At 45.8% G+C, this 25,492-nt stretch overlaps 1 protein-coding gene across 1 annotated transcript in view; it reads right to left on the bottom strand.

Annotated features, from left to right (window-relative positions):
* FBRSL1 (fibrosin like 1) overlaps nt 1–25,492 on the bottom strand; it is a 550,180-nt gene that overhangs the window by 36,055 nt on the left and 488,633 nt on the right. Inside the window, exon 7 of the mRNA XM_082007705.1 lies at nt 23,698–23,743. Coding sequence (XP_081863831.1) covers nt 23,698–23,743 — 46 coding nt within the window. The remainder of the gene's footprint in view (nt 1–23,697; nt 23,744–25,492) is intronic.

Below are 25,492 nucleotides of genomic sequence, written 5' to 3'. Positions count from 1 at the left end.
ATTTACATTTACTCTGGTACTTTCAGGACCGGTAGGAGGTATTTCCTAAAGAAACATTTATTTAGAATTAAAACACTTCCATCCAGACCAGTGTTTTCAGTTTGTGGCTCACATATATACCAAGATGTCTGTGAATGTTAATCAGAAAGAAAAGGTCTATTGTCATTAGGATTAATTTGCCATATAGGAATCTGCACTTCCACTAGAAAGCTTATTGGACTCTGCAAATCTAAAAGAAGATTCAAAACCACCATGCTAAATGTTTCCCTTAGCCAGCTACGTAAACAGCCTTTGTTGCGAAAGCTTGCAGCACAGAAAGATTTCTCCCCCTCCCCTAGAAACTGAGAGCAACAGCATTAAGACCTATGGACTTGACGCTGATTTGCTGCTTTATGGTTCTTTAATGGGATGTTTTATTCCTAGAGATTTGGGAGCTTTCCATGCTCTATCCAGGCATGTTAGCTGTAAGCATGCATGACGACACTCCAAAGCTGCACGAGCTGAATGAAAATGGGTGCCAAACACAAGGATTGGGGCCAGAGCATAAAGAAGGAGGATCACCATTCAAATCCCCCCAAAGTAAGTCACACTGCATTTTCCTAGCAATGCTGCTTCTGGCAACATTTCAATGCAAAGCTGAAACAGGATTTACAGCTAGAGCACCTACTGTGGATGCTGGCGTTGTAATGAGATTGGAAGTTTCATACAGGCTTTTAATCTAGGGCTATAATGGTGGATCAAACGCTGCAGGGTTAAATCTCCTCAGTACTGCTCCTAAGCAGATGCCGAATGCCTAAAAAACAGTGACGCAGGAGCCATTCTATTGCCCTGGCCACAAATTGTTACTAAACTTTCTTGTAGTTCCTTACTAAAGGTGGTTCTGTCTTGTTTGGTTCTGTTGTTGTTATGTGCAATGGTGTATTGTATACCTGAGTGACAGACAACCAGCACTGTAAATAAGCTACTAGAAAGACAGATGCCCCCCAACATATGAAAGCCTGCGAGCACAAATAGTCAACTCCAGATGTAAGCTTTTAAACAGACAAAACTGCTACATACCAAGGAAACTTATGCTTTTAATTAGTCAAACAAGGCCAAATAATAAACCATCAACTACTACATTACAGGAGAAACTGTACTACTTTTGCTGTTTGAAATCCCTATCGATTCCCATCTAGCCTGCGAGTGAGTTATTAATCACTCCAATTAAATCATGAACACAGGTCTTTATGCTGAAATTGAACCCCCACCAATAGATCAATAACTCAAACCTCCACGAGCAATTACTGCTCAGTATAATAGAGCAGCTTGTTACACAGAGCTCCATGCAGACCACAACTCTCTCTGTCATATCTTTCACAGGCAGTGCAAACAAACTGGGGGAAAAAAGATTTTATAACTATTATTTTAAAAATAAACAGACATCTGCTTAGAGTTACCTAATCTCTCTCACATCACAGAGGCAGATCTGCCAAGGTCACATTGGAGACATGATTACATTTTTTCACAATTTGTTATTCTAGCAAAGCCCTGATAAGATTGAACTATTGAAGTTCACACTCTGGTTTAATTTCAAGAGGTTAAATGCCAAATCCTTTTCTTATTGCTACAAGGAAGGGATCTGCCAGGCTGCATAATACCCTGTGTGGGCTAAGACAACAATTTTGTTTCATCTGCACAGTCTTATGAAGGTTTTGATTTTTTTTTTTTTAAATGACATCAGAGAACTCCAAACACCCAAAGAATCATTTAAAGTAACATCAGAAAATGAGACTGTTCCAGAGGAGTGCAAATGACCTTTCAGACCTTCCAGCCTGGAGAAGTTAAGTCAACGGTTGGCTGAGGAAGCACACTTGCTAACCAAAACCAGAAAAAGGCAAGGAAGAACATTCTCCAACACCAGATCATCTCTGCTGGGAACAGGAGACGATTACCCTAACCAGCCAAGCATATACAGGGTCACAGAAATTCCCATCTCTGCCTTGGAAGATAACTGATGCTTGTCCTGGTGCAAGGAAAAGAGGAACTGTCCATGCTCAGGCTCTCCGAGTGCTGCCGTCCCGCTTAGCTCCCGCGTCCTTTCCAGGTGAGAGCCGTATTTCTGCACGCATCCTTGCTTCTGATCGGCCAGCCCCTTCAAGCAGGCCCCTGAGCGCCATCCCTCATCCTTCATTATGTAAGTTATTGGCAGCCAATTAAGTGGTGATAGACCCACACCACCGAAGCTAATCAAGATGAGCTCATACCGTACCCTTCAGCCTGCAGGCACTGGCTCCTGCCTATGAGGGGTGTCACGTTACTGCTTCTTCTCCTTACACACTCTCCCGTGGTATGGTGGAGTGGCCAAGGCTCAGTGTACGCACGGAAAAATGACACCAAATCAGGCAACGCAAGGAAACAAGCAGGTAGAGGGGCAGCCCTACTGCTGGGATCTCACCATGGCTTTCCACCGCCAGACACACAAGTAGCTTTTACAAACGGAAGGGAGGATTATCTATTCCCCACTGCAGCACAGGCAGAAAGAGCCCAGGCAACAGTCGTCTTCCTCCCTGAAGGTCAGAGACTGTAGCTGGAGTTAGAAAGATCAAATTCTGTTGCGATCTCTTTTCTGGAATGTGATACAGGAACTCATGGGAACTACATCAGCTCAAAATCCAACATGCTACACACATCTCCCGAAAGAGAGCTCATCTCTGGTCTCTAGATAACTGCATGTACCAAATTCTGTGCTACAGGCTGGCTTTCCAGCTTTTTTAACTTTATCTTTTACAAGAACGAACACAACAGTGCCTTTAACACACACATCTGCCCCTGGACAGATGCATGTGCATTCAAACTGGCTTTTCAGGGCAGAGAAGAGCCCTATATAAACCAAAATTTTAAAGGAAAAGGACCCTCTTTTCATTTTCACCCCTTCCTGAGTCTATAAATAAGGATACAAAGAATCATGTCTCTCCACTTAAATCAATGAGTGAGCATTACTTCTGCTATTGAGCATTACAATGAGTACAGAATTGCTTGTAACAGCGTGTGGGATCCCCTTTCCCCAGAACTCAAAAGGCCAAGCTCCATACGTTCTGTTAGGCTCCTAATTGACACCATTGAAAACCACCGAGCTTCAATGTAGAACAGCGAGGGGATCCAGATTTTCCTGAAACCAGCTGTGGTGGACCTGGCCTCCCCAGTTCCAAGCATAAAGCAGGAAAGGCCATCAGACTTCAGCTAACATCAGCAAGAGCGAAGAGCGTTTCAGCTGAAGGCTACTGCAGGTTCTGCTAGAGGCAGATCCTGTGTCATGGACATACAGCGGCATCAAGCCAGCCGCGCGGCCCGGGAAGTCAGTGAAGATCTTCTACCCGGCGAGAGGGATGTGCAGGAAAGGGCTGCAGAGCGAACCTGTGGCTCTGGTGTCAAGGACTGAAGATGCCATGGAAAGAAACTCACCTGTAGAGTTGTGCTAAAGCTAAGGAGCCACAAGACCTGCCCATTCCTCACATGCTTTGTGCCTACCAGACCCACTGTTTCAGCACATCGTACTTTGTTTAGGAGGCTGTGTGCTAAACTCTGCCATTTACATTTTCAGGGATAACAAACACAGCGGTAATAATTTCTAATTTAGGTCTGCAGTGGTCTTTGCTGGGTGCAGAAGACTGCAGAAAAAGACCTATTGTGCCTGGGTGCAATCAGTAGTTGAAGTGCCAAAGCTGCTTTTCTGGCCCAGGAAACTCAGAACTGAAAGATATAAAAGGGTGGCAAACAGAGCTGTTTAGAAAGTGTCTCAGCAACTTGACTATGACTAACTTCCATACCCGATGTTATGGCTGGAGTTGTGAGAATGGAAAGTTCTGCTGCAAGGTGACTTAGTCTCTGCTAAGCAGGAACTGAAAGGAGTGACTGGCCATGCACTAATTAGCAAAATCCTGTCTTATTTGTTAAGTCCAGCCCTCACAGTTCGGTAACTGCTGCCACATTTGTGCTAATATGCTTATAATTTGGGAAAACAACGCTAGAGATTGAGTGCTTGTCAAGTGGGGCCAGCACTTTCAAACCAGCAGCTCCCCACAGCCTGCAGCCTCCCACTGCCTTCCCTCCCCATTCCCAGGCACAAGGAGGCACCTTCCGGGAAGATCCCTCACTTATATTTAGTAGCAGCACTCTAAAACAACAGGTTTAGCTGTTACCAAATTGCCTCCATTTTGCTGGCAGTTACGCAGTAGCACCTCTTTCCATTAACTTTGTGGAGAATCTAGGGTCAAGATGAAGAAGAACTGGAAGAATTTTCCTGCAAGCTCAGGAGCAATAAGGTCTCCCACCTCATTCCTATTTGCATGGTCAAAATCCAGCTTTGGAGCTGCTGGAACAGCATCTTAAGAAAAATTGAGATATTGAAATTAACAGACTGAATACATTCAACAACATTTCAAGTTGCATCACAGATAATTAAAATATTTAAGGGACAAGCTGCAAGTTGTTAAGCAAGGAACATTTACTTGAATGGTGTGTGCCCTTTGGATTTGGTCCCTATGGCAACCAAATATTCACTCCAAAAGGATGCGCTGGAAGAAGCATGTCAGGAGCTGCCTCAACGTTTTAATTCACAGAGTGAGCAACGAATAAATACAGCTACTGACAAGCACAGTGCAGGCAAAAAAGGTTTGTAAACAGCATTAGGAAGCCACAAATGGCCTTTTGCTTTTTAAGATTGAAAAAGTCCACTCTTCCTTTAAACACACCCATAAAGATCAAGAAAACTGGACTGCGTTGCACATGTGGTGTTGAATCACATGCATTAGCTACTGATAATAAAAGTGTTACGATAGAGGAGCTTTTCTTCAGTTTCTAACTTCTCAATCCTTGAGAAACTGTGATTGTGTTTCCACTCCCCATATTGGAAGTTGTTGCATCAAAATCTTCAGAGAAATATTTTCCATCTCACCTGGCTCAGCAGGACACAAACTTTGAGAATGCAACAGCATGTGAAGGACAGCGTTGCAGCATGCTCAAGAAGGAAAATGTGAAGGATGACTGGCTTTTCCTTCAAAACAGGAAGAGTGGTTTGGTATGCAGTAAGGAAAAGAAAAGAGTACTTCACTGCACTGCAGAAGGCAAACTCCTTCAGCATGATCTCAGAATATGTGAAACGCAGCTGCAAAGCTCCTTCCAGCTTTCTCCTTTGATGAAGTGTGAATTCTTCAATGGGCAGTAGAAATTTTGAAAATACTGTGGTGCCGGAAATGCTTGAGCATAAGGTAAGATCTGGCATCTAATAAGATCTAACAGAGGAACATTGTGTTATGCATTGCAATGGACTCACACTCTATTAAAGAAAGGGTACTCTTGAATCTCTTCTTGCACGAGGGTTTATGGCTGTGGAAAGAAATTTCACAAGGCTGCATGGGCTGCTGCAATGCCACCCTGAATGTGCAAAAAGCCTGGAACAGTAACTCAAGACTTGTAAACCCAAGTGCTTGCTCCTCACTCCTCTTCCCGTCGGCTTCTTGGACTCCCTTTACATCCACTGTAGTGGCCCTGCAACGACTGTTACGCATATGCACAACGATTTCTACAAGGCTGCTGGGTGGAAGCGGTACCTTCCACTGCAGGTTGCTAAGGCCATGCAAGACACTTGTGATTCTGACATGCATGAGGACTATTCACTGTAGTGAGGGAGAGTCACTCAGTAGAGCATTCATTGTCCTGCTAATTGATGTATTTGGCTTCCTTGGTGATGGGATTTGCTGGGAGCCCTGGCAGCACAGAGCACTGTCCCCTCTCACTTTCCAGGCAGAGCCACAACTCTCACAATCCCCACGTTACCCTCTGAGCTGGAACGGGGCAGGCACTGCCACGGTACTAACCTCTGTCTTAGGTAGCAAACAAGTACAGACTCAGATGTCTGTAAGAATAATCACAGGAATTGCTTCATACAAAACTGCTGCACATTTTTATTTCAGTATTGGGTGAAAGAAAGAGACAAGTAGCTGAGCTTAGCCTGCAGATACTTTTCCAAGACAGTAATTGCTGCATAATTCATATTCTTGTTTTCACATGTTTGCTGTGTATACCGACAATCCTATTGAATTCACTGTAAGTTTTTCCTTCAAGTCCTCTCCGTGTCACCATTTTTCCAAACAGCAGAAACACAAGCAGAAGCCCAGTGCTAAGCAGCAGCTCAGGTTTGGCAAATTCCTGAAATCCCAGATCCTGGCACATTAAGAGGGGCAAGCGGGGTCCAAGCTAATTCTTGAGAGTTCCCACTCCACATGAGCCCAGCAGACATCATCTTTCACTCATTATATCTGTACTTCCCTGCAAGCGGTTCTCTCTGAAGTTGGAATTGAGCCGTCCTATCTCTGCCCAAAGCCACCTGCTTCCCATCAGCTCCAGATCACACAGGCTGGAGGAGTGCTGCCCTCTACATGAGGCAAGGCTCGTAAATACGAAGTATTTGCGACTGATAGGAGATCTCAGCGCAGCTAGAAGCACTTTATAGCTTCCGCACCAAAGAGGCTCACAAAGGAGTGGTAGCGATGATGCAGGTCCTCAACTCAGCCTTTCAGCAATGGTTTGAGGTACCTTTGCTCACATTAAACTAACTGGAGGTTACATACTAGATCCTTGCAGGGAGGGGATTACTTCTTTTAAGAAATGCATTTGTTCTAATGGACTCAAAATGGTTAATCAGTCCAATGACTACAAATGAAATGCCTCATCTCTCAATGGGCAGAATCCAAGTTCTGGTACCACTGGCTTTGTTTTTGAGGACACAATATGGTTTTGTTTTTGAGGACAACACTCCAAACTGCCAGCGGTTTGTTTCAGGGAACCACCTCCTCCCACATTAACATACTCGTTTGCAAAATCTATCACATATGTTGCGTGCAAACTGGCTGAGAGTTTGATTCAGCTCTGACAGCAGGAGAGCCTCTAGCCCAAATATCTGCAAGTAATAAAATCCACACCATCCTCCCGATTCCTCACGTTAACAGTGAATTGACCTATATATTTTGACACTTTGCACTGTCAATAGTCCAGAGCCTACAGAGATATGTAACTACAGTTACAGGCAAAATGGTAAGGGCATCAGTTTCTAACAGGTCTCAGTTTTAGCTTCTTCCTCCCTTGGCTTGAAATAAGGATACTAATTCTAAATCTAGCATTTTGCCTTTCCACTCATTTTCTGCTGTAACAAGAAGGGAAACAGTAAGCCCTGTTCAGCTCTCAGATGCAATTGTAACAAGAAGCACAGACGAAGCTGAAGGACCAAGGGCCCTTACGCCAGAGCAATGCAGGACCGGGACACTGCACTGCAGAAGAGAACGAACCTGTCCGGCTGGGCTGTGGTGCACCTAACACCACACACCACCCTCATACCTCTCTCCTGCCTTCTTACTTTCCTGGCCGCAACCGTTTTGGTTTTCTTGGCTATCTAGCCAAACTGCAACAGCATCTCTTCCATCTTACACAGAGGCATGTGCTTCTTCCCAGAAGACGGGAAACAGTGCCACTGGTCCATGCCGGGGCTGTGGACCTCACAGTGGGGTAACTGTCACATGAAAAAGGCAAGCAATAGTGTTTCTGTTACAGGCTATGCTCATGGCTAATGGAAATGCCTGGACTATCACACCCTACCTTATGATCACTCCACAAATAGAAATCAGGCCAGGAGGGACAGAGCACCCATTATTTCATATACAGACACAGGAAGCAAGGAAAATTATGGAATAACCCCTTGCAGACAGTAGGTGTTCCTGTGTTTTTGAAGAATTTCTCCCCAGCCCTTTGTTTCGCAGGCAGGCTGGCTCAGGGCTGGGCTGTTCCCACATACCCTGCACTCCCCAGAGCTGTCAGGCTGCTGGAGGCTTGGAGTAGCTGCTCTGAATGAGTACATTTCTTCCCATTAATACATTAAAATCAAAGCCAGATTTCCCTTAAGCTAGGTGCTGCACATTTCTGAAAAATCCTGGCTGCTTCTAAGACTAAACACAACCAAGAGTGGCAGGAAGGAAGCAAGGATATTCCCCATCAAGAAAGGAGGAAAAAGGCACCATGGCAGCAGTCAGCCTCTCCAATGCCACATCACATCTCTGGGGACTAAAGCTTTGCTGCATACACAAGATAAATCCACCTTCTCCCCCTCTTCCCACAGCAGCACAGAACAAGTCCCCCGTTACCAGCACTGGATGCTGGTAAAGGTCTCCCTTCTCTTCCTCATGTAAGGAATTTCCCACCCCTTCATTTTATAAGTTACCAGAACAGACATTTAAATGTTCGAGAGTAATGTGAACAGAGTATTATTCATGCCCTTGGGTATTTTTATGCTCTACAAGGAGAGAAACAAAAGGCCCTCATTTAATACCTCCCTACAGCATTCCCTGTTCCTGCTCTTCCCTTGTGATCTCCAAAGGCAAACTCTCAGCGGTTCAAGGCTCCTGCATTACCCTCTCCCTTTTTAAGAGCAAGACAGGCATTTAAAGAAAAGCTCACTGGCTGACTGGAACAGGTGGTGGAAATCCTTTAAAGGAGAGAAAAATTATTTGTAACTAATAAAAAGAGAAGAAAATTCTGATTCCAGGGGTTTTATTAAGCACCCACAGGAGTCATTTGGATGGCAGACCCATCCGTCACTTCTGCGTGCTTCGGTGGCTCCCTTGGTGCCCCAGCACTGGAGCTGTGGGACAGACAGAATAAATGGCCTCGGTGTACCTGTACCCTCCACCTCCTGGGATGCCAAGGAGTGGGGTGGCTCTGCCTGCTTTATGGGGGATTTTATGAATGCTGCATCAGCCCCAGAGCCTGACGGGCCAGGCTCGGGGCCGAGCCTGTCTTCTGCCCTGGATTTTGAGACCCAGCTTTACAAAACTGGCAGATGCCTCTATCTTCTCCAACATACAGAGCACATACAGAAACCAGCCAATGTTTGCAGAAAGTTTTGTGCTAGATCAAAAAGCCGGACCTGCAAAACTGTCCTTGGGGCTTTGCTTTTATTCTTTAACAAACCCCTCCCCTTCAATAGCTTTCTGATGCTCAGTCTAGGACAGAAACATCACAATATACATCACAATGTACCTTAATCTCTTGCCTTATAATTGACATGTAAAGAAGCCTGACTAGATAAGGACCCCCAGGGCATGCTTGGCAAAAGCTGGGTTTGCTGTGTGGCACCTGTAGACAGCAACTCTCCTAGAAGGCAGGAAAGGAACTGCAGCCCTGGTACAGAAGCTGGCTCCCCACCTTCCCTCTCCAGCTGTGCCATTTGCTTTTCTTCCGCCCTTATTGTCAAAAATGAAGAGGTGACAAGCTGGAAAGGCATGGCCAAGACTCAAGAGTGAGAATTCAAAGCACCCTTGCACACTCCAAAGTGCTGTTATGGCTGCTCCCCTTGTGCAGGGAATTAGGGTATGATCCCCAATCCAGCTATGAGCAAAGGAGGCAGATGAATAGATGTGCCTTCTGCAAAGACGTCAGGTATTGCTCCTTTTCTGTATTAGTTGGCAAGCACAAGGTACAGAAACTTCCATGGCTAAGACCAAATGCTGCAATCCACGCTTATCTGGATGTGATCTAAGGGATGCTTCGCTATGATGTGGCCAATGCAGTTGTTTGTTCAAGAGTTAAAAGGAAGGGATATTTCTTCCTACGGAGGAGGACCAGGAAATTAAACCTGGACTTGACTCAGATCTCCCTCCTTTCTCATATGGGTTTCTCTCCACAAAGAAGGGGTGGTGGTGAGCTTCAATATTCTCCAAATGTGACTTCCCTTTCCTCCACAAGTAATTTATACAGAAAAAGGTCTGAAGTCTCTGAAGTCTCCTACAGAGATTTCTGGAGCTCTGGGCTTCTACCCACCTCTTTGTTTCTCCCTATCAATTTAGCCTATTCACAACCTGCACTGAAGTCAATTCAAGATGCACATGGCCACCTCTCCCCACGCACAGCAGCTGGTAATGTCTGCATGTACGTTTGGTGACATGCTATCACTGAACAGTTTTTTAGTGGCCAGTCCCACAGCAGTGGCAGAAACTCTATTCAGTTTGTAAGTCTACAAGAACTGACACAGGCTAATTTTACATAGTTTGAAACACCACTGTAGTATTTACATCCTTTCCAAAGAACCACAGAAACATTTATCACTATATGGTCAAGCTCTACGAGTCCCATACCAGCACTGGCGTCCTGGAGAAGGACTGTATCACAAACAGGGGCCCACCTCAAGTACCTTTGGGGTATTCAGCATGTTGTGGCTGCACTGAATTAGTTTCTGACGAGAAAAGAGAACACTTTCTTCAATCATGCTGTAGAAATGTTTTCCTTATGGCCAAACTTCAGAAATATTCACCACCCGATATTGATGTTGGTTTTTCTAAGAGCTAAGGATCATAAAGTAGCCACGTGTTTAAACAAGAGGTCATTATCCACCAGTTCTAGGGTTCAGCGCAAGCTTCTAAGCAAAGAGAATTTTGAAAATAGAGCTGCTAAAGCACTAACAGTAGTTTAGAGTAGTTGTAAGTTTCTGCTTTACTGATTCTTCTGGCTAGGATTCATAGGGCTATCAAATTAGCATCTGGTATCTTGTTGAGGGGAGTAAAGTCAATAATCTAACAGGCCCATTTTGTTTCTCTTTACTGCTGCAGTCGTGTGCCTTCATCAACACTCAGACCTGAAGGCAAAGGACACAAGGACAATGCCCCACGGCAGATGCCAAGCCCCTGTTTTGTGTGTCATACAGCACAGTCCAACAGATGAGATATGAGAAACAGCAATCAGAAGGAACTGTTTCTACTCACAACGCCGTAATACCAAAGGTGTAATATTAACTTACTGGTTCCCGACACAATTATACGAATGGAGATTTTTTCAAAGGCGCAAAGTCAGCAGGAGATTAAGTAAGGGTTTGACCCAAACCTTTAAAAGCCTTGTAACCACACAATTCACCTGCACCATAACCTGGAAGCTTTTCAGCACCAACAACAGTAGCACATAACAACATTTGTTACTTAAATAAATCTGCTATATTAACTCTTTGCAGACAAATCTGTTTTATGTGATACCAAGCTCCTCCATCTCTCCAACCTGGTAAGACGAGAAGCTCCTCCGCACCCTTCCCTCTCTCCCTCTCCTCCGCCTCTGGACAGTACATGGTTTTCAGCATGGGCTCGCGCTGCACTCAGCGCTCCATGTTGCCAGACTGGTCAAACCCACAGATGGAAGGAAAGACGCCTTTCTATCCCCATCTCTGGAAAGATGCAGACGTGGTAGGAAAAGCCCTGCAAACTCCCCTCCCTCCCTTTGAAACCCGAGGAGAACAGATGAGCAGCACATTTGAAATTAATTAGAGCAAAACCTACTGCATTGTTCTCTCCTCCCCTTCCTTTTTCCCCTGACCCCCTCATCACAGAGCTTTCACTGAAATCTCTATGGCGTGTATATTTTCCTATAGTCGCCGGGGCCAAAACGGTACAGCTGAGACATTCACAGAAGTCAAAGAAAGTGCAGAGCTAGGTTAGCGCACAGGGGTACAATAGTTCCTTAAGAGCAAGCGTCTCCCCCGCCGCCGCCCCCCTCCTCCCAAACCTTCCGTCTCTAATGAACCTTTGGTGTCTGTCCACAAAAAACAAACATCAATCAGGCAACAGGCTGTTCCTTTTCCCCTGTCGCTAGTCTGAAATAACAGTCATCCCCTGCTGGGCTGGGAACGCCACTTCCCTCTCCAGCACACATACGGGATAATAAGGGGGAGGCGAAGGAGGGAGGAAAACCCGCTCCGAGGTGCCAGAATACACAGCAAACCGTGCCTTTCAGAGCCAGAGAAAACTTGGGAACACAACAGCTTTTGATTCCTCCTGCCCCACTGGGCACGTTAATTATTTAATAGTTGGCTTGTGAATTGGTGGTGATGGTAGGAACGGGGCAGAAAGGAAATCAGGCTTTTCCCCCCCCCGCCCCTAGTCCCCTCCTTGCACTGGCAGCACAGTGTGTGTGTGCACATGCGTGTGTGTGTGTGTGTGCGTGTGAGAGAGGCTTCGGGCACGCCTGGGAGCCTGCTCCGAGCCGTGTCCTCCCTCCGCTGCTCTCACAAGACCCTCCTTGTTGGCTTGTGACCACAGCGGCTATAGACAGCGTTGGACGGCATCTGGATCAAATGAGTTATGGGGCAAAGAAACGCACCCCGTCTGCTCTGCGTTTGGAGGATGATATTTTTCACGTGCTATGACTGGGGGAAGGGCACTTTGGAGTTTATATTGGATTTCAACAGAGTTGGAAACGGAGCTGCAAATCAGAGATCGGCTTATGATTTGCAACCAGGGCTTTCCAGGTGTCTGAAGCAACACTTTGGAAGGAGCATGGGGAAAAGGAGAATGTAACTACATCTCATTTGGATGGAGAGGACTCACAGATGTTAGGAATATTTTTGATCAACAGCTTTCCTGGCACTGCTTGTGGTGGAATCCACAACCTTGACGGCTAGCTGAGTAAGAAAGTGCTGGCAAGCTCCTGTCTGCATGCAGGCAATTTGCAATGCTGCCAGTCAATATTTCAGTGAAAACAAAATTGCAGGGATCATATTAAAAGAGGGGAAAAGGGAAAATAAAACAAAACAAAACCCAGCCTTCCCTTTTAAGAGAAACTCTGATATGACCTGATGGGAAAGACCCTTCCAAATCACAACACGCTGTTTGTTTAAAATTAACGCACTGTGATGGGAGTCCTGCCACGAGAACGCAAAGGCAAGCCCACCAGCAGCAACAGAAGCCGACTCAGCAAGAAGTGGCTTTACATGGAGACACCCGGGCGGCATGTTTAGTACAGGCCTGCAGGAAATGATGCAGAAAGAGGTTTACAGTTGTGTCCATTTGGTGGAGGAGATATATGCAGCATGGACGGGTCTGAACCAAAAACCTGGATGCAGTCCTCTTCAACTGTTGGGAGGAGAGGAAAAGGGATGGGAGGAAAGGAGAGCTTCTGCAGCAGTATTTTCAAATTCCTGTCTGGACGTAGCCATGCTGGCCTTTTCCACTTTCTTGGGGGAGACAGCAAGCAGTGTAGTCCAGGCAGCACTTCTCACTGGACCAGTCTTGGGATGACTGACACAGGCTCTCAGGGGCATCTAAGCTCCTAGTACAGCTCACACCACCATTTGGAGTATCTTTAGAGTGTCTCTGAATTACTGCCGCCTCATGGCCTGCAAAAGGTGCTCTGCTGCTCACAGCCACTGGATTTAGGCCCTTTTCTGCCTTGGCCCCAGGACTAAGCTTGGCTGACTACACTGCCACTGTCAGCAGGGAGATCTCAGACGCCGGCTTAAGGCTGCTTTACAGCATGTAACTGCTGGAATGACATAAAGGGTCCAGAGACTGGCCTGTAACGCAAAAATATTTCAGGCCAAAAGGTACATTATGCTCAGAGAATTTGTTCATTGATCCAATGAAAGGTATAAAATAATCTGCTCCACTTTGGTTATTAAATTGACGAGTACAGAATGTAATGGACATATTCTAGTTGTTGGTTTCAGGTTTCTAGCTCAGTTTTAAAGACTGGTTCAATAATAAAAATAATGACAATGTTCATTATTGTATAAACATTCAATGCTCACACTGTAAATTTCTTCCTCCAGCCATTAAGCCTGTATTAAATCAGGCTGTCTCTGCAGACACTGTGAGTGCCTCTCTCTGTACCCAGAGAAGGCCAGCCACGTAGAAAACCAACTGGCTGGGGACAGCTTAGCTGTTTGGAAGCCAAATCACATGGTACTGAGAAAATTAAAATGTTAGCTGCTTCATCCAACAAGGCTGTCCCTCTTCTGCCACCCTGCTTTGTGGATAGCTTCCCAGGGAGCAAGGTCTGGCTTTGCTTTTGCAGTTTAACATTCACGAGCCAATGCAGTTTGAGGTGGGTTTGCAAAATCTGATGTGATCTTTGGTGATGTTGCCTGGTCCTACACGTCCCAAGATGTCACAAGGACAAGGACTCATGAGCCCAAAGGGACAAACTCTTCTTCTGTGCGTTTCACACCATGAGACAGGGAGTGTTCAGGAGACAGATCTCTCTCAAAACTGGATCATTAATAAATACAGAAATACAGAACAAACTAAGCAGACACCAGCAGCAGATGCAGGTTCACAGACGTCTGCTTATTACCAAACCTCACTCCAGCTGAGACTTAAATAGTCTCCTTTATGCAAAACGGGAGAGGGAGCGGAACTGAAGGAAACTGGCAATTACACAATTTTATTTCCCTCCTAGCCCATTCGCTTTTCATCAGGTGGCTCTGCGCTCGCATACGAAAGGCGCTTGTGAGCTCTAAGTTAAGCACAAAGCCAGCTTGATACTTTCCTTTCACTGGGAGGGAGTCTCCGTGTGCTTTTCTGGATGCAGTGGAAAAGCACAGTGAACACATTATTTTATATTATTTTGAAAGCATCAGGAGTGCCTGAGAAACATGGACTTCCAGGCTGCACCGTCCCTCTTCTCCAAGGCTGCGCATCTCCTGAGACACGATGGTGCTCAGAACCAGGCACCGGGGTCTCAGTTTAGCCCCCGCACTGGGAATTATCTGTATGGATCCATCTGCAATCTTCTCCTTCCTGACTTTTTTTAAAAAAAAAACAACTCATTTTTTCTAAAATCTCCAACCAAACTCTAGTGGCTTGACTGGCGAAGAACTCACCATCTCACAGGGCCGGAAGATGTACTTGGGTGCAATCAGGCTTTTCCAGCTTTGCCGCTCACCTTGCTGATACCTTTTAAGAATATATCTCTAACAGGCAAAATGTTAACGTCCATTTCACTGGAGAGAGATCTGGAAGCCTGACTATTCCCTTATGAATAAGCCTCAAAGAATTTATTAGTGATGAAACCAGTATGTTTCTTCAGAAACTTAATAGGGTTTCGTAAAAATTACTTCAATAACTTTTAAAATTTAATGGCAAACGAGAACCTTTCCACAGGCTTTTTGAACTGTCCGACAGAATCCCATAGCGGGGATATAATTCAGCAATAAATTTTGTGGGATGGTTAAAAAGAAATATAGAAAGCTTTTAATTTCCTATTACCTCTTGTAAGACTTTGCCATCAATTTAAAGCAAATAAATGGACTAAAAGCACTGCAGTCACTTTTCTGTCCCAGCAATTTACAAGAAAATATTTACTGTTTGGAGAAAACCCCAACAAACTAGAACAAGTATCCTTTTCAGAAACACAGACACGCAAACACAAACACTATGCCAAGTCCTGCTCTCTTATGCATTGGTGTAAACCCAAATAAATCCAGCGAAGTCAATGGAGTCAGTATGGCTTTACCTGGCTGAACCGAGCCCAAGCGCCGGGGCCGAGCGCACAGAGCAGCGGAGTTGGAAGGAAAGCCTCACGCTGCGAGTCCCCGGGCAGCGCAGCAGCAACATTAACAGGCTCCACGGGGAACTGTGTTCAGCCCTTGTTAGCAGGAAGGATGGTCAGCGAAGCACAGAGGTGAGAGAAGTGGCGAGCACACTCCTGCACGGCTCGCGCAGTTATTAAAGGAGAAAACGGCAGGAGCCTTGTGGGCTGGAAGCAAGCGCCGAACCTGGCCTCCCTCCTCCCCTCCCATGGGACAGGACCCGAGAGCTACATCACTTACAGCAGTGATCTCAAATGAAGATAATAAAAAAAACCCCAAACAAAACAAACCACAGAAATGTGGCATGAGCTACTCCTGCTCACCTCACACAGCAGGGTCTGCTCATCAGCCACATCCCTGTCCCGGGAGGAAGACCTTGGTCTCTGGCGGGGCCGTGAGAGGGGAGGGAGAAGCAGCGAGATGCTGACAGAGTCCTCTTTTCCTGAAGTCTCTGCTGCTGGATACTGGGGCCTTGCTGGGACTTACAGACCCTGCCAGCATCGCACACACAAGAGTAACCAGATCCATTTGCAATTAAACAGCACACCCTGGTCTCATTGATCACTCCCATTGATTGCCCAGAAGGAAATACAAGCCGACCTGGAGTCAGATCCAGCTCCTCCTGCAGCAGCCCCTTTACCTCCCACCACCTTGTCAAATCACTTGTCCATCCTCAGGCTGCCCTGTTTTATGCCGGTGACCTGCACCGGGCGCAGGGTTACCCTGTCTGCGGGGGTCCCTAATGGGCTGTTAGGCAGCGCAGCAGAGCTGCCCGTCCATACCCCGTCAAACCGCTGCACCGACACGGAAACACAGAGCACGGGGCGGAGAGCGGCACGGCACGGAGCACCAGGGAGCTTAGAAAGTACAAGCCTAGGCTTCGCACAGCGTGGCACACACCTCCGGTCAAGGGGGGCTGAAGGGAAAGGGGACTCTCGCTCGGGAGCAGCAAGCCCGATTTAAATGGGGCCATGGTGGCTATGGTGTGCTCGGACCCGTACCAGAGGTCCAAACACCTCCCCTCGCCCCGCACCACAGCTAGTCCATACAAATCAGGTTTATACCAGCGTTTAATTTTCTAAAAAACCCAAAGCTTTACAAAATGTGACGTGAATAAAACATGTCTCTGAGGTATTTTAAAAGCAGAATCAAGAAGACCTGATAGCTTTGTGGGGGTTGCAACTGCTGCTCTTAACATCACCGCCCTACGGCATCTTTCTGGTGCTGAGATGCAGCCTGTACCAGCATCCTGCAACCGGCGACAGCAGCTGGAAACAGCACTAAGACTTACCGGCTTGGCGTTTGCTACTCAAGAAAACAGACAAGCAAACTATAAACAAGGAGTAAAAAGAGAGTATCTTTCAATCATCCTTTAAAAGTCTGGGCAATGTAAACTCCTACATGCATTTGGAAGGCACTCTTTTTCTTCTGATTTACAGTTTGATGGTCTTTTTATCTACTTTCACATGAACTGAGAAATGCTAGAATGTGCCTACTCGATCAATATGAGTTTGTGCTGGCGCATTCAGGATATATATTATTTTGCTTTTATAGTTTATTTTAAATAAAAAGTATAATTAAAGAAAATAAACCACCCACTTCATAACATTTATACAACGAAGACTTTATTTATTTTATTTACGTTTTGGTGGGCAAGGCCCAGCATGCAGTTAGCTTTCCGTGATACTTAACAAAGCCGCATTTGAAATTTAAAATCTTTAAGGAAATGAACAAATTCTGCGGAGGAAGGGCAGTTGAGCAAAGAGACTTCTTACATTACCCTGGGTAATTGTGCATATATATGTTTCTGCGTGCCTCTCTCTACTCCAAAAACATATCCATGACTTGGATGCTTTAAATCAAAAAGCAATTTCAGTCTGTAATACTCAAATAAATAATTAAACACGTTTTATCTCCTACAGTATTGCTTCTATTCATTCTAATCCTACTGACAGGAATGCAGCAACATACCCCACATCCTTAAAATAACAAAACAAAACACAAGACACAACCAGAAGGCCTGGAAATGTTTATAATTCAACTTTTCAACTCTCTTGGCTGCAGCCTGAAGCTACAAAGAAAGCTCTATGCTGGCTCACTTGAGGGAGACAAACCCGGAGATAGCTGTGCAAACCGCATGGCAAATGGTGCAAGCAAAACCTGCCCATTTGCAGGAGGCAGCTCTAACTTTGGGAGGCATACAGCACTCAATTTGTGTTGAAGTTAATAAATTATCCACTTTTGCAGTCTAACTGAGTTTTATGAAGTTAAACGGACAGTGTGGTTAAGGTGAATGATCTCTCCTGCTTGTCCATCATATTTCCACAGACAGCTGCTATGGATAGGGATGGTTATATCCTGAACTACTAATAAATACATACAACATAGCTAACAGGGGAGACAGAGAGTATATTCCTATTTCCAAACAGAAGAATGAAAGCTTTCCAGAGCCTGCAAAATCAGAAAACTGCAAGAACACTGGAAGACTGCACTTGCTGCATTATTTTCTGTGTTTGCTTTTGTTTTGAAATGTGGCTAACTGGCTGCGACTTGGGTGATTATTTCGGTTACCCACACTGTTTGAAAATCAAAGTCCTCCTCCTTCTCAGGCCACTGTATAATTATATATATGCATATACAAGAAAGCTAATGTAGTATCCAGGCAGCAACAGAATTAGATAGAACGTTTCAGAAAAAGGATGGACTCACATGCTGGATTTAGCTATAGTTCATGGTATCTGGTATTGCCAAGCCCCTAAGCGTTTACAAATCACAAACCATCTTTAAAACGAGGTTAAACACAAAGTTTTTGGGCTTCTTTTTGAGTGCCTGCTGGCTTTGAAGCACAAAAGAGGCTCTTCTCTGTAGCCAGGAAGACTAAAGTCTTGCTTAAAAAATGAAATTAAAGTTTAGATTTTTGTACAACCCTCTGAGGGCCTGGGTTTCATGAAAAATACAGAATATTGTGAGGCTGTGATAAAATCACAAGAGACGCAACATGGGGACTGGAGCAGCTGCAGAGCATCCTGAGCACTGTATAAATCATAGCAATGTGGTTGCTATCTAAATAAATGCATTACTTATTTATTATTACAGACGCTGCTGTTGAAGTTTTTGCATGCCTGTAATTATGGTGGACTCTTGTCCAAAGATTCAGCTGTAAATTATCATCCCCCTCAAGTTCACTGACTGTGCAGGTAATCACACCCAAGATGGTGACCTCATCCAAATGCAGCCAGAACCTGGCTGGGGGGATAAAACTGAGATCAAGAGACAGGATGCATCTCTGCTCTTCCTGCCTCTCAGACCCCGCTGTGGACCCCACACAAGAAAACTGGGAAAATTTATGGTATCTCTCCTCACCTCCATTCACATAAAACACAGCTAACTGCCTGAGTGGGTGCTGTGAGACTCGTTTGCTCTGTGTCCATGCAGACCTCCTTGCGATGGAAAGCTCTACGTCCTGGCACAGTAAGGCAGAGGCCCTGGAGGAGAGGTGAACTTGATTACAGGAGGTGCTGTCCCTGCCCAGACAGGGAGTCTCTGGCCCCGACAACTGGAGAGAGAGGGCCAGTGGACAGGACCAGTGGCAGAGCAAAGCATGCAAGCAGCACAGGAGACACTGGGCTCTCGATTCTCCTGTCCGCACTGAGCAACCATTACGCTGTGCTGCTGCAAACTTGCGCCAAGCATGTTATTTTGAGCTCAGTTGCATTCGAGTTTTTTTCTGCTTCACCGGGCACTCAGAGGTTGCTCCCGGAGAGCTGACTTGCTGCCCTCCCGTCCTGCCCCTGCCCCGCTGCCCCTCCTTTCCCCTCTCACCCCATCTCACAGTACTAACCATCAGTTTTTAACAGCATGTCCTACACTGGAGGCTTTGTAGTTCCAGCTTTTAAAATGATTTAGTGTGACAGTTTAGTGCTGAATTTAAAAAAAAAAAAAAAAAAAAGGGAAGAGAAGCAGCAGAGAGAAAAAAAGGAAAGACAGTCCCCTTAAGGCAACAACATCATGGAGCAGTGATCTCAGAGGAACAAGGCTTCTTCTCTGGTTCAGATGTGCTTGTCAGGGCTCAGTGTCGTCTCTGAACAAGAAATCTCTCTTGCTGGCCCAAGGCACAGTTTTGTGGTCAAGAGGACAGAAAATAAAGGGAGGGAACTTCAAAGAACCATAAGCTGCATTAGCCCGCTGGGGCGGGTGGCTGCGGCGCATCCCATGGCTGACAATTACGACTTGCACACAGAGAAAGCTTGCCTCCCTCTTGTCAGAGGGATAAGACACAGGCTGTGTGAGCTTTAGAGCTCTGAGGATGTGTACAGTTCGTGATGAAAGATAGTACTTCAAAGCCCTCCGCCTAGAAACCCAGGGAGAAGCGAGAGCGGAGGGTAAGCAATCTTTTTTTCCTGGGGGGTGCATATGCGGGGGTAGGATAGGACTTATTTTCACTGCCATTTATTACTGCTATGAAAATGAAGCCTTACACTGTTGATGGAATCTCTCATTAAAAGGATCTCTTGATAAATCGCTTGATAAACATTCATTAATTAAGTCTCTCAGGCACTTGGCTGACAAGCATTAGTCTTCATTTTGCAGGAGGGGGAAATCGAGGCATGGAGCTCAGTGAGGCCCCAACCAGCCTGGGGCAAAGCTGGGTCCCGGCGGGTCGCTCCATGCCACCAGACAGCTGGATTACACTGCTTCCTCCGTGTCCGGCTTGATTTTGACCCAAAGGTAGGAGCAACGTACTCGGTTTCAACAAACTTCAAAGCCCCTGTCCCCTCGCTGCTGGCCAGGGGCCCCTGGGACTGCAGGGCAGATGTGGCTCTGCAGGTCTGGGTCCTCTGTGGGCACTGGCCAACACTCAAGCTGTCTGGGAAACACCTACTCTAAGGCACCTGTTTCACCCTAACCCCAACAGTGACCCTGGGTTCAAACGCTGGGGATCCAGCAGGTCTCCTTGGCCGCAGCTGCAAGTTTATTGTAGTAGAAAAGGCACCACCTCTTCTGCTTTCCCTGGCATACAGCAGGTCTGGAGCAAGGAGAGGTGGGAGAAGGCTCAACCACCTCCAAGCCAGACCCATCTGGGAAGCCCACTGCAGGAGGGAGCCAGAAGCAGGAATGCAGCACTCAAGTCCTCAAAATACAAACTATCCTATCCCCCTCCCAGTATGACAGCAGGCAGGAGGAGGTCCTTCCAGTGACTCAGGGGTGAACATCTCTCTCACCTCCCCAGACCAACAACGCATCTGCCCTCCTCCTATCGATCGCCATTGCTCCTTCTGCCTCCTCCACCCGCTTGGAGGCAGAGCAACGGATGCAGCTTTTGCCTACTCCTCCCCTGCCCTGCATGGCACTTGCCCTCCAGAAAAAGCAAAGGACTGCCTGGGAGATTCCTGTGAGAAAGGAGCTGCATGAGAGCAAACAGACCTTTATTATTTGTTTATTGATTTATTCACCAGGAGGATGTAACAACCGGCTCTCGGCAGCAAATGCCCTTGTAACTCTGTGTCGCAGCGACAGGTTGGCTAAACTAATGCTTGTCTGCGTCAGAAAACAAAGACCTGTCAGCACAGCAGATCAGAGAGTCTCTTCTTTTACTTATTATTTCCTTACACAGAGGATTTAATCTCCTCTTCTCCTGGAAGCTCAAAGTGCCCCATTCAGCCTATTTCACAGCTGTGACTACCGAGGTCACCCCGGGTCAAGACACCTCTCTCTGCTGCATAATAGCGACTGGTCCCCGAGGTGGACATCTACGCCGTGCATCTGTTGTTGCAGATGAACTGGCGGCAAAAGGAGGAGCACCGCCGCCGCCGCGGCCCCGGCAGGGAGAGGGCGAAGACAAACGTTACCCAGAGAGCCCCAGACAAAAGACGCTGCTCCCTCAGGCCTTTTGTGGAGCTGTGAAACATGGTCAAAGGTTATGTTTTACAGCTGTTCCAGCCTCAAATAAGGGAAACCCGTCTATCTTAATACTTAATTGCATTGCTAAACTGCTGATAAACTAGGACGTCATAAAACAAGTATGCTGGGCCAAACATCCCCAGGGAAAGTTTGTGGGAACAGGGGGAGTTACACCAGACAATGAATCCACTTTATTGTGTTTTAAAAGCCTGGTTACCTTCAATAAAAGCTGTAGCATGGATGCTGCAGATTTGCTAGTTAATATCTCTCCAAAAAGGCCACAAGTGTTTACAAAAGAAAGGCATAGTGCAAATGCCCACGGGAGAGGACAAGCACGTGCCGTGCCGTGCATGTGCCCATCAGGAAACCGTGTTGAGCTAATCCCCTCCCCGTGCAGCCACCATGGCTCCAGCCCTGGAGAACCCGGGCCTTAAATCAACGCTCTTATCTCACAAAAGGAATTTAAGCGCAACGCTTTGAAAGTCACTTTCTCCCGGCCATATGGCATCACCGAGCCCGGTCGCATCGGAGAGGCGTTCATTTGCATGTGCGAGAGACAAATCTGGCTCTTGCGTTGCGGGAGTGATAACAGGGCGAGGGGTAGAATTTAGCACTGTTTGGGTTTCTGCACAAAATCCCACCGAGGCGAATTTCTCTCACCTCTCAACGCCAAGTGCCAAACGCTGAGGTAGCCCCCAGCAGAGCTCGCCTGTGCTGATCAGCAAAGGCCCCACCGGTACCGGGCCAGGGTAAAAGAGAAGTCCGAGACAAAAATCATTATCTGGACTCCAATCTTCCCGAAGCCAGCAACATCTACACCCACAGTAAACCAAACAGGAACGGTTACAGGGATATAAACAGCCATGAACACAGACTTGAAGACAGCAAATTCACAGGCATTCACACATTTAACTTCCTGATAGGGAGGTATTTTGAAAACTCATGTTGCTGAGCTGCTCTGTGATATGAAGGGGTTGGGGGATCTCAGGCTTCAGCATGAGGAGCCGCCAACAAAGCTGCTAACGCTTCCACATAAGCCTCTCCAGCACATCTCGGTGCCATGCATTTATGCAGGATGGCAAGATTTCTGTTTTGCTGAGGCAGTGCCGTATGGGCAATCTGGTTTGCCTTATCAGCAAGCCAAGGCTGAGAAGAGAAATACTCTTCCCCACCATTTGTTTAAACTTCCCTCCTTCCCCCAGATAAAGCTGTATACTTTTGTGAAAATATCTGCAAATGTAATAACATAATGGGCTTGTCATCAGTTTCCACATTTGGAATTGAAAGTCTGCAAAGCTTGGAAAGAAAGAGAATTCCTAATATTTACCGCTGCTAAAGAGCTCAGCTATAAACTGGGCCTGGATCCAGGTGATGGAGCACACAACCACCAAAACGCCTTTCCATGGCCAGCACCCACCCCTACACAACTGCAAGTTATTCCTTTCTTGGCCCTCTTGAAATAATGCAAGAAGGTTATTTCATCACTTCTTATTAATGGGCCTCATCTCCCCTCTTCAGGGTATTTGCATGTCCTTAGTACTCGTTATTGCTCTGAACTGATCTTACTCTGTAGCTCAATGCTGGGAACACTGCAGAACAGCCACACGTCCCAACAATTCGTTCAGAGCCACACCACCAACCTCCTTGCATGATAAAGTGGAACCACTCCTAGCGTAATGCCTTCATCACGTACCACACTTTGCCCTCCAAGGCTGTTTCTTTAGTATTTTTGCCCAGTATCTATCTCGGTGAGATTATCCCTGGGAACACGTGAAACCAGCGTAGCCCTGTTTTACGGTTGTAGCGAGCCCTCAAGGGAGGGCTTGGCATCTTTAGAGATATGTCACTGTACCTCCCAAGGGGAATGTGAACCGGCGCAGTCTCTTAGCAACGCCCAGTGCATATCACAGGTTAACTCTGGATTAATAGTAATAGTGGGAGCTGCGAGCCGAAACCCTGCAACGTGCTGAGCACCTTCCACCCTGTTTTGGAGAACTGAGATGTACACACACAAATGCTCTGTGCATGCTGGCAGGAGAGGGATGTGCAAGCCCTTGTGAGGATAATACAGGTAACACTGAAATAGCGCTTTGTTTAAAAGAAACGAGGATTTGATTGTATTAGAGGGAAAAGCATATCCCCTACAGTAAAGGCTGTCTTCTCCTTTGTCAGTAATCCCTCTCCCTAAGACATCTGCTACAAAGCTGACTGGTAGGGAAGAAGTCCCACCCCACACTGAGACAATGCAGCTCTAAATTTTAACTTAATCATCACACGCCTGTAAAGCTGATCTTTATGACAATGTGTGTGGCAACATTAAAGGCACTGGAAAAACTGATGTTCTGCTATTTGCACAATACTGATTCACAACTCAAACCTCTTGCTCTCAGATAAGGAAAGCATTTGTCCAGATCGCTTACCTTTATTTGCTGCAGGGGAGAACAGCTTCTCAGAGCCTACAGAAGCCTGAAAAAGAAAGAGAAAAAGTGGGTGAGTAATATTACAGGAGAATTTAGGAAGGCTTGCTCACAAAAACACAGCTCATAAAACAAGTCGGTTATCTGTAGACCTGCAATTACACATTGCACCTGGAGGGTGCAATGTTGTGCCATTAAAGAATAAGCATGCATCCTAAGATGAAAGCAAAGCGTATACAAGTACTGTCCTGATCTCACCCAACTATATCCTCCTGTCTCGTTTATTTAGGCAGCCATGCAATGCACAGCTATTTTATCCATGATTCTTCATATAAAAACAAAACCAGTGAAACTGCTATCAAGCTGAGGGAAAAAACCCCCACATTTCAAAGCCTCTCTTGTTGAAAATAAGCTCATTTCTTGCTGAACATGCAAAATGTAATTTGTGTGTTGGAAACACAAGTTGCAACTGAACACATCCGTATGAAAGACGGTGTTATATAATAAATATTATGCCAAATGATAGGTACATGCTGCTATGCACTTAGTTGAGTATGAAATAAAACGACTTCCTCTTGGAAGAAGCCCATCTCCTTGCAAACCGGGTTGCACTATTGCTGTTTGAACTCCAGGGCAGTGTATTTGTGCTCCTCACAGCTCTGGGAAATAGTTAAAGAAATCCAATTAACCTAAACCTTGTAAACAGCTTCATGATAATCAGGGTCACTGGGTTACAGACAAGATGATAATGACAGGGAAAAAAAGTCCATTCATTGTAAATAAAGCTTTTATGAGTTAATTTGATGGCTTCCCTCCCTCCCCCCACTGAAATCAGTCAACCTATTTCAGCATAAGCTTTTCCTCCTCGCTACTGATAAAATAGCAAGTAGCCTCTACAGAATCAAAGCTGGTCTGGGAGCAGGGAGCACGATCAACATTACTACCGTCTACAAGATAGCTGAAAATATCATCAATATTTTGGCACTGACTGCTGCACATATAAAATGGGGTAAAGTACAAAGCTGAAGAGCAAAAGATATTGAAAGTGAAAAAAGCCTTTCTCCCCGGCTCTGCTTTAAAAACAATAAATTAATTCAACACATGGCTCAACTAAGTTGATTTTCTCTTTGATTCTATTCTAAGGTGCCTTGGGAGATTTGCATGATAAAGAGCACTATGAATTGTATTACATTGTTACATATTTTACATGACGACTCAGAAGGAAAAAAACAAATAGTAAAATGCAAGAACATCTGCATGAGAGATAGAAAGAAGCAAGAAAGAGTGTTCTATTAATGTTATTTCTGAGGAAAGTGGCACTGCAAGCACTGAATGTCTGTCTTAATGCAAATGCATAAAAAAGAGGGAAAACAACATGAAAAAATAGGTTGAGGCTGAGACACAAGAAAATTCTGAATCATGTCCACGACAAAGCTGCACGTGTAGCTGTGGCATGTATGATTGTTACACAGCTCAGCAAAAGGATCCTAAAATCTTATGGAAAATCAGTTACCTGCACGATCCCTTCACTGCATGGATTAAAGAGAGGAAGAACCAGGATTAAACAAGGTTTTGCCTAGACTGGTTTGCAAAGAAAGTGTAACAGCGTCACACAGCAGCAACAACAGTGGTGCATAAAACGTTTGACAGCCAACTCTGAATTTACAACCCATTGTTAAGAGATTTTTCACTTATTATCAACACAAAGTCACCGCAGATGCAGAACACATCTGCAGGCTCTGGGAACTCACCCATACTAACAGCTCACACAATGCCAGGACCTAGCCTCAAAGCGCTC

Source organism: Phaethon aethereus, assembly GCF_964289735.1.
Source record: "Phaethon aethereus genome assembly, chromosome: 17".
Classification (NCBI taxonomy): Eukaryota; Metazoa; Chordata; class Aves; order Phaethontiformes; family Phaethontidae; genus Phaethon; species Phaethon aethereus.
This window is presented reverse-complemented; position numbering and strand designations above follow the sequence as displayed.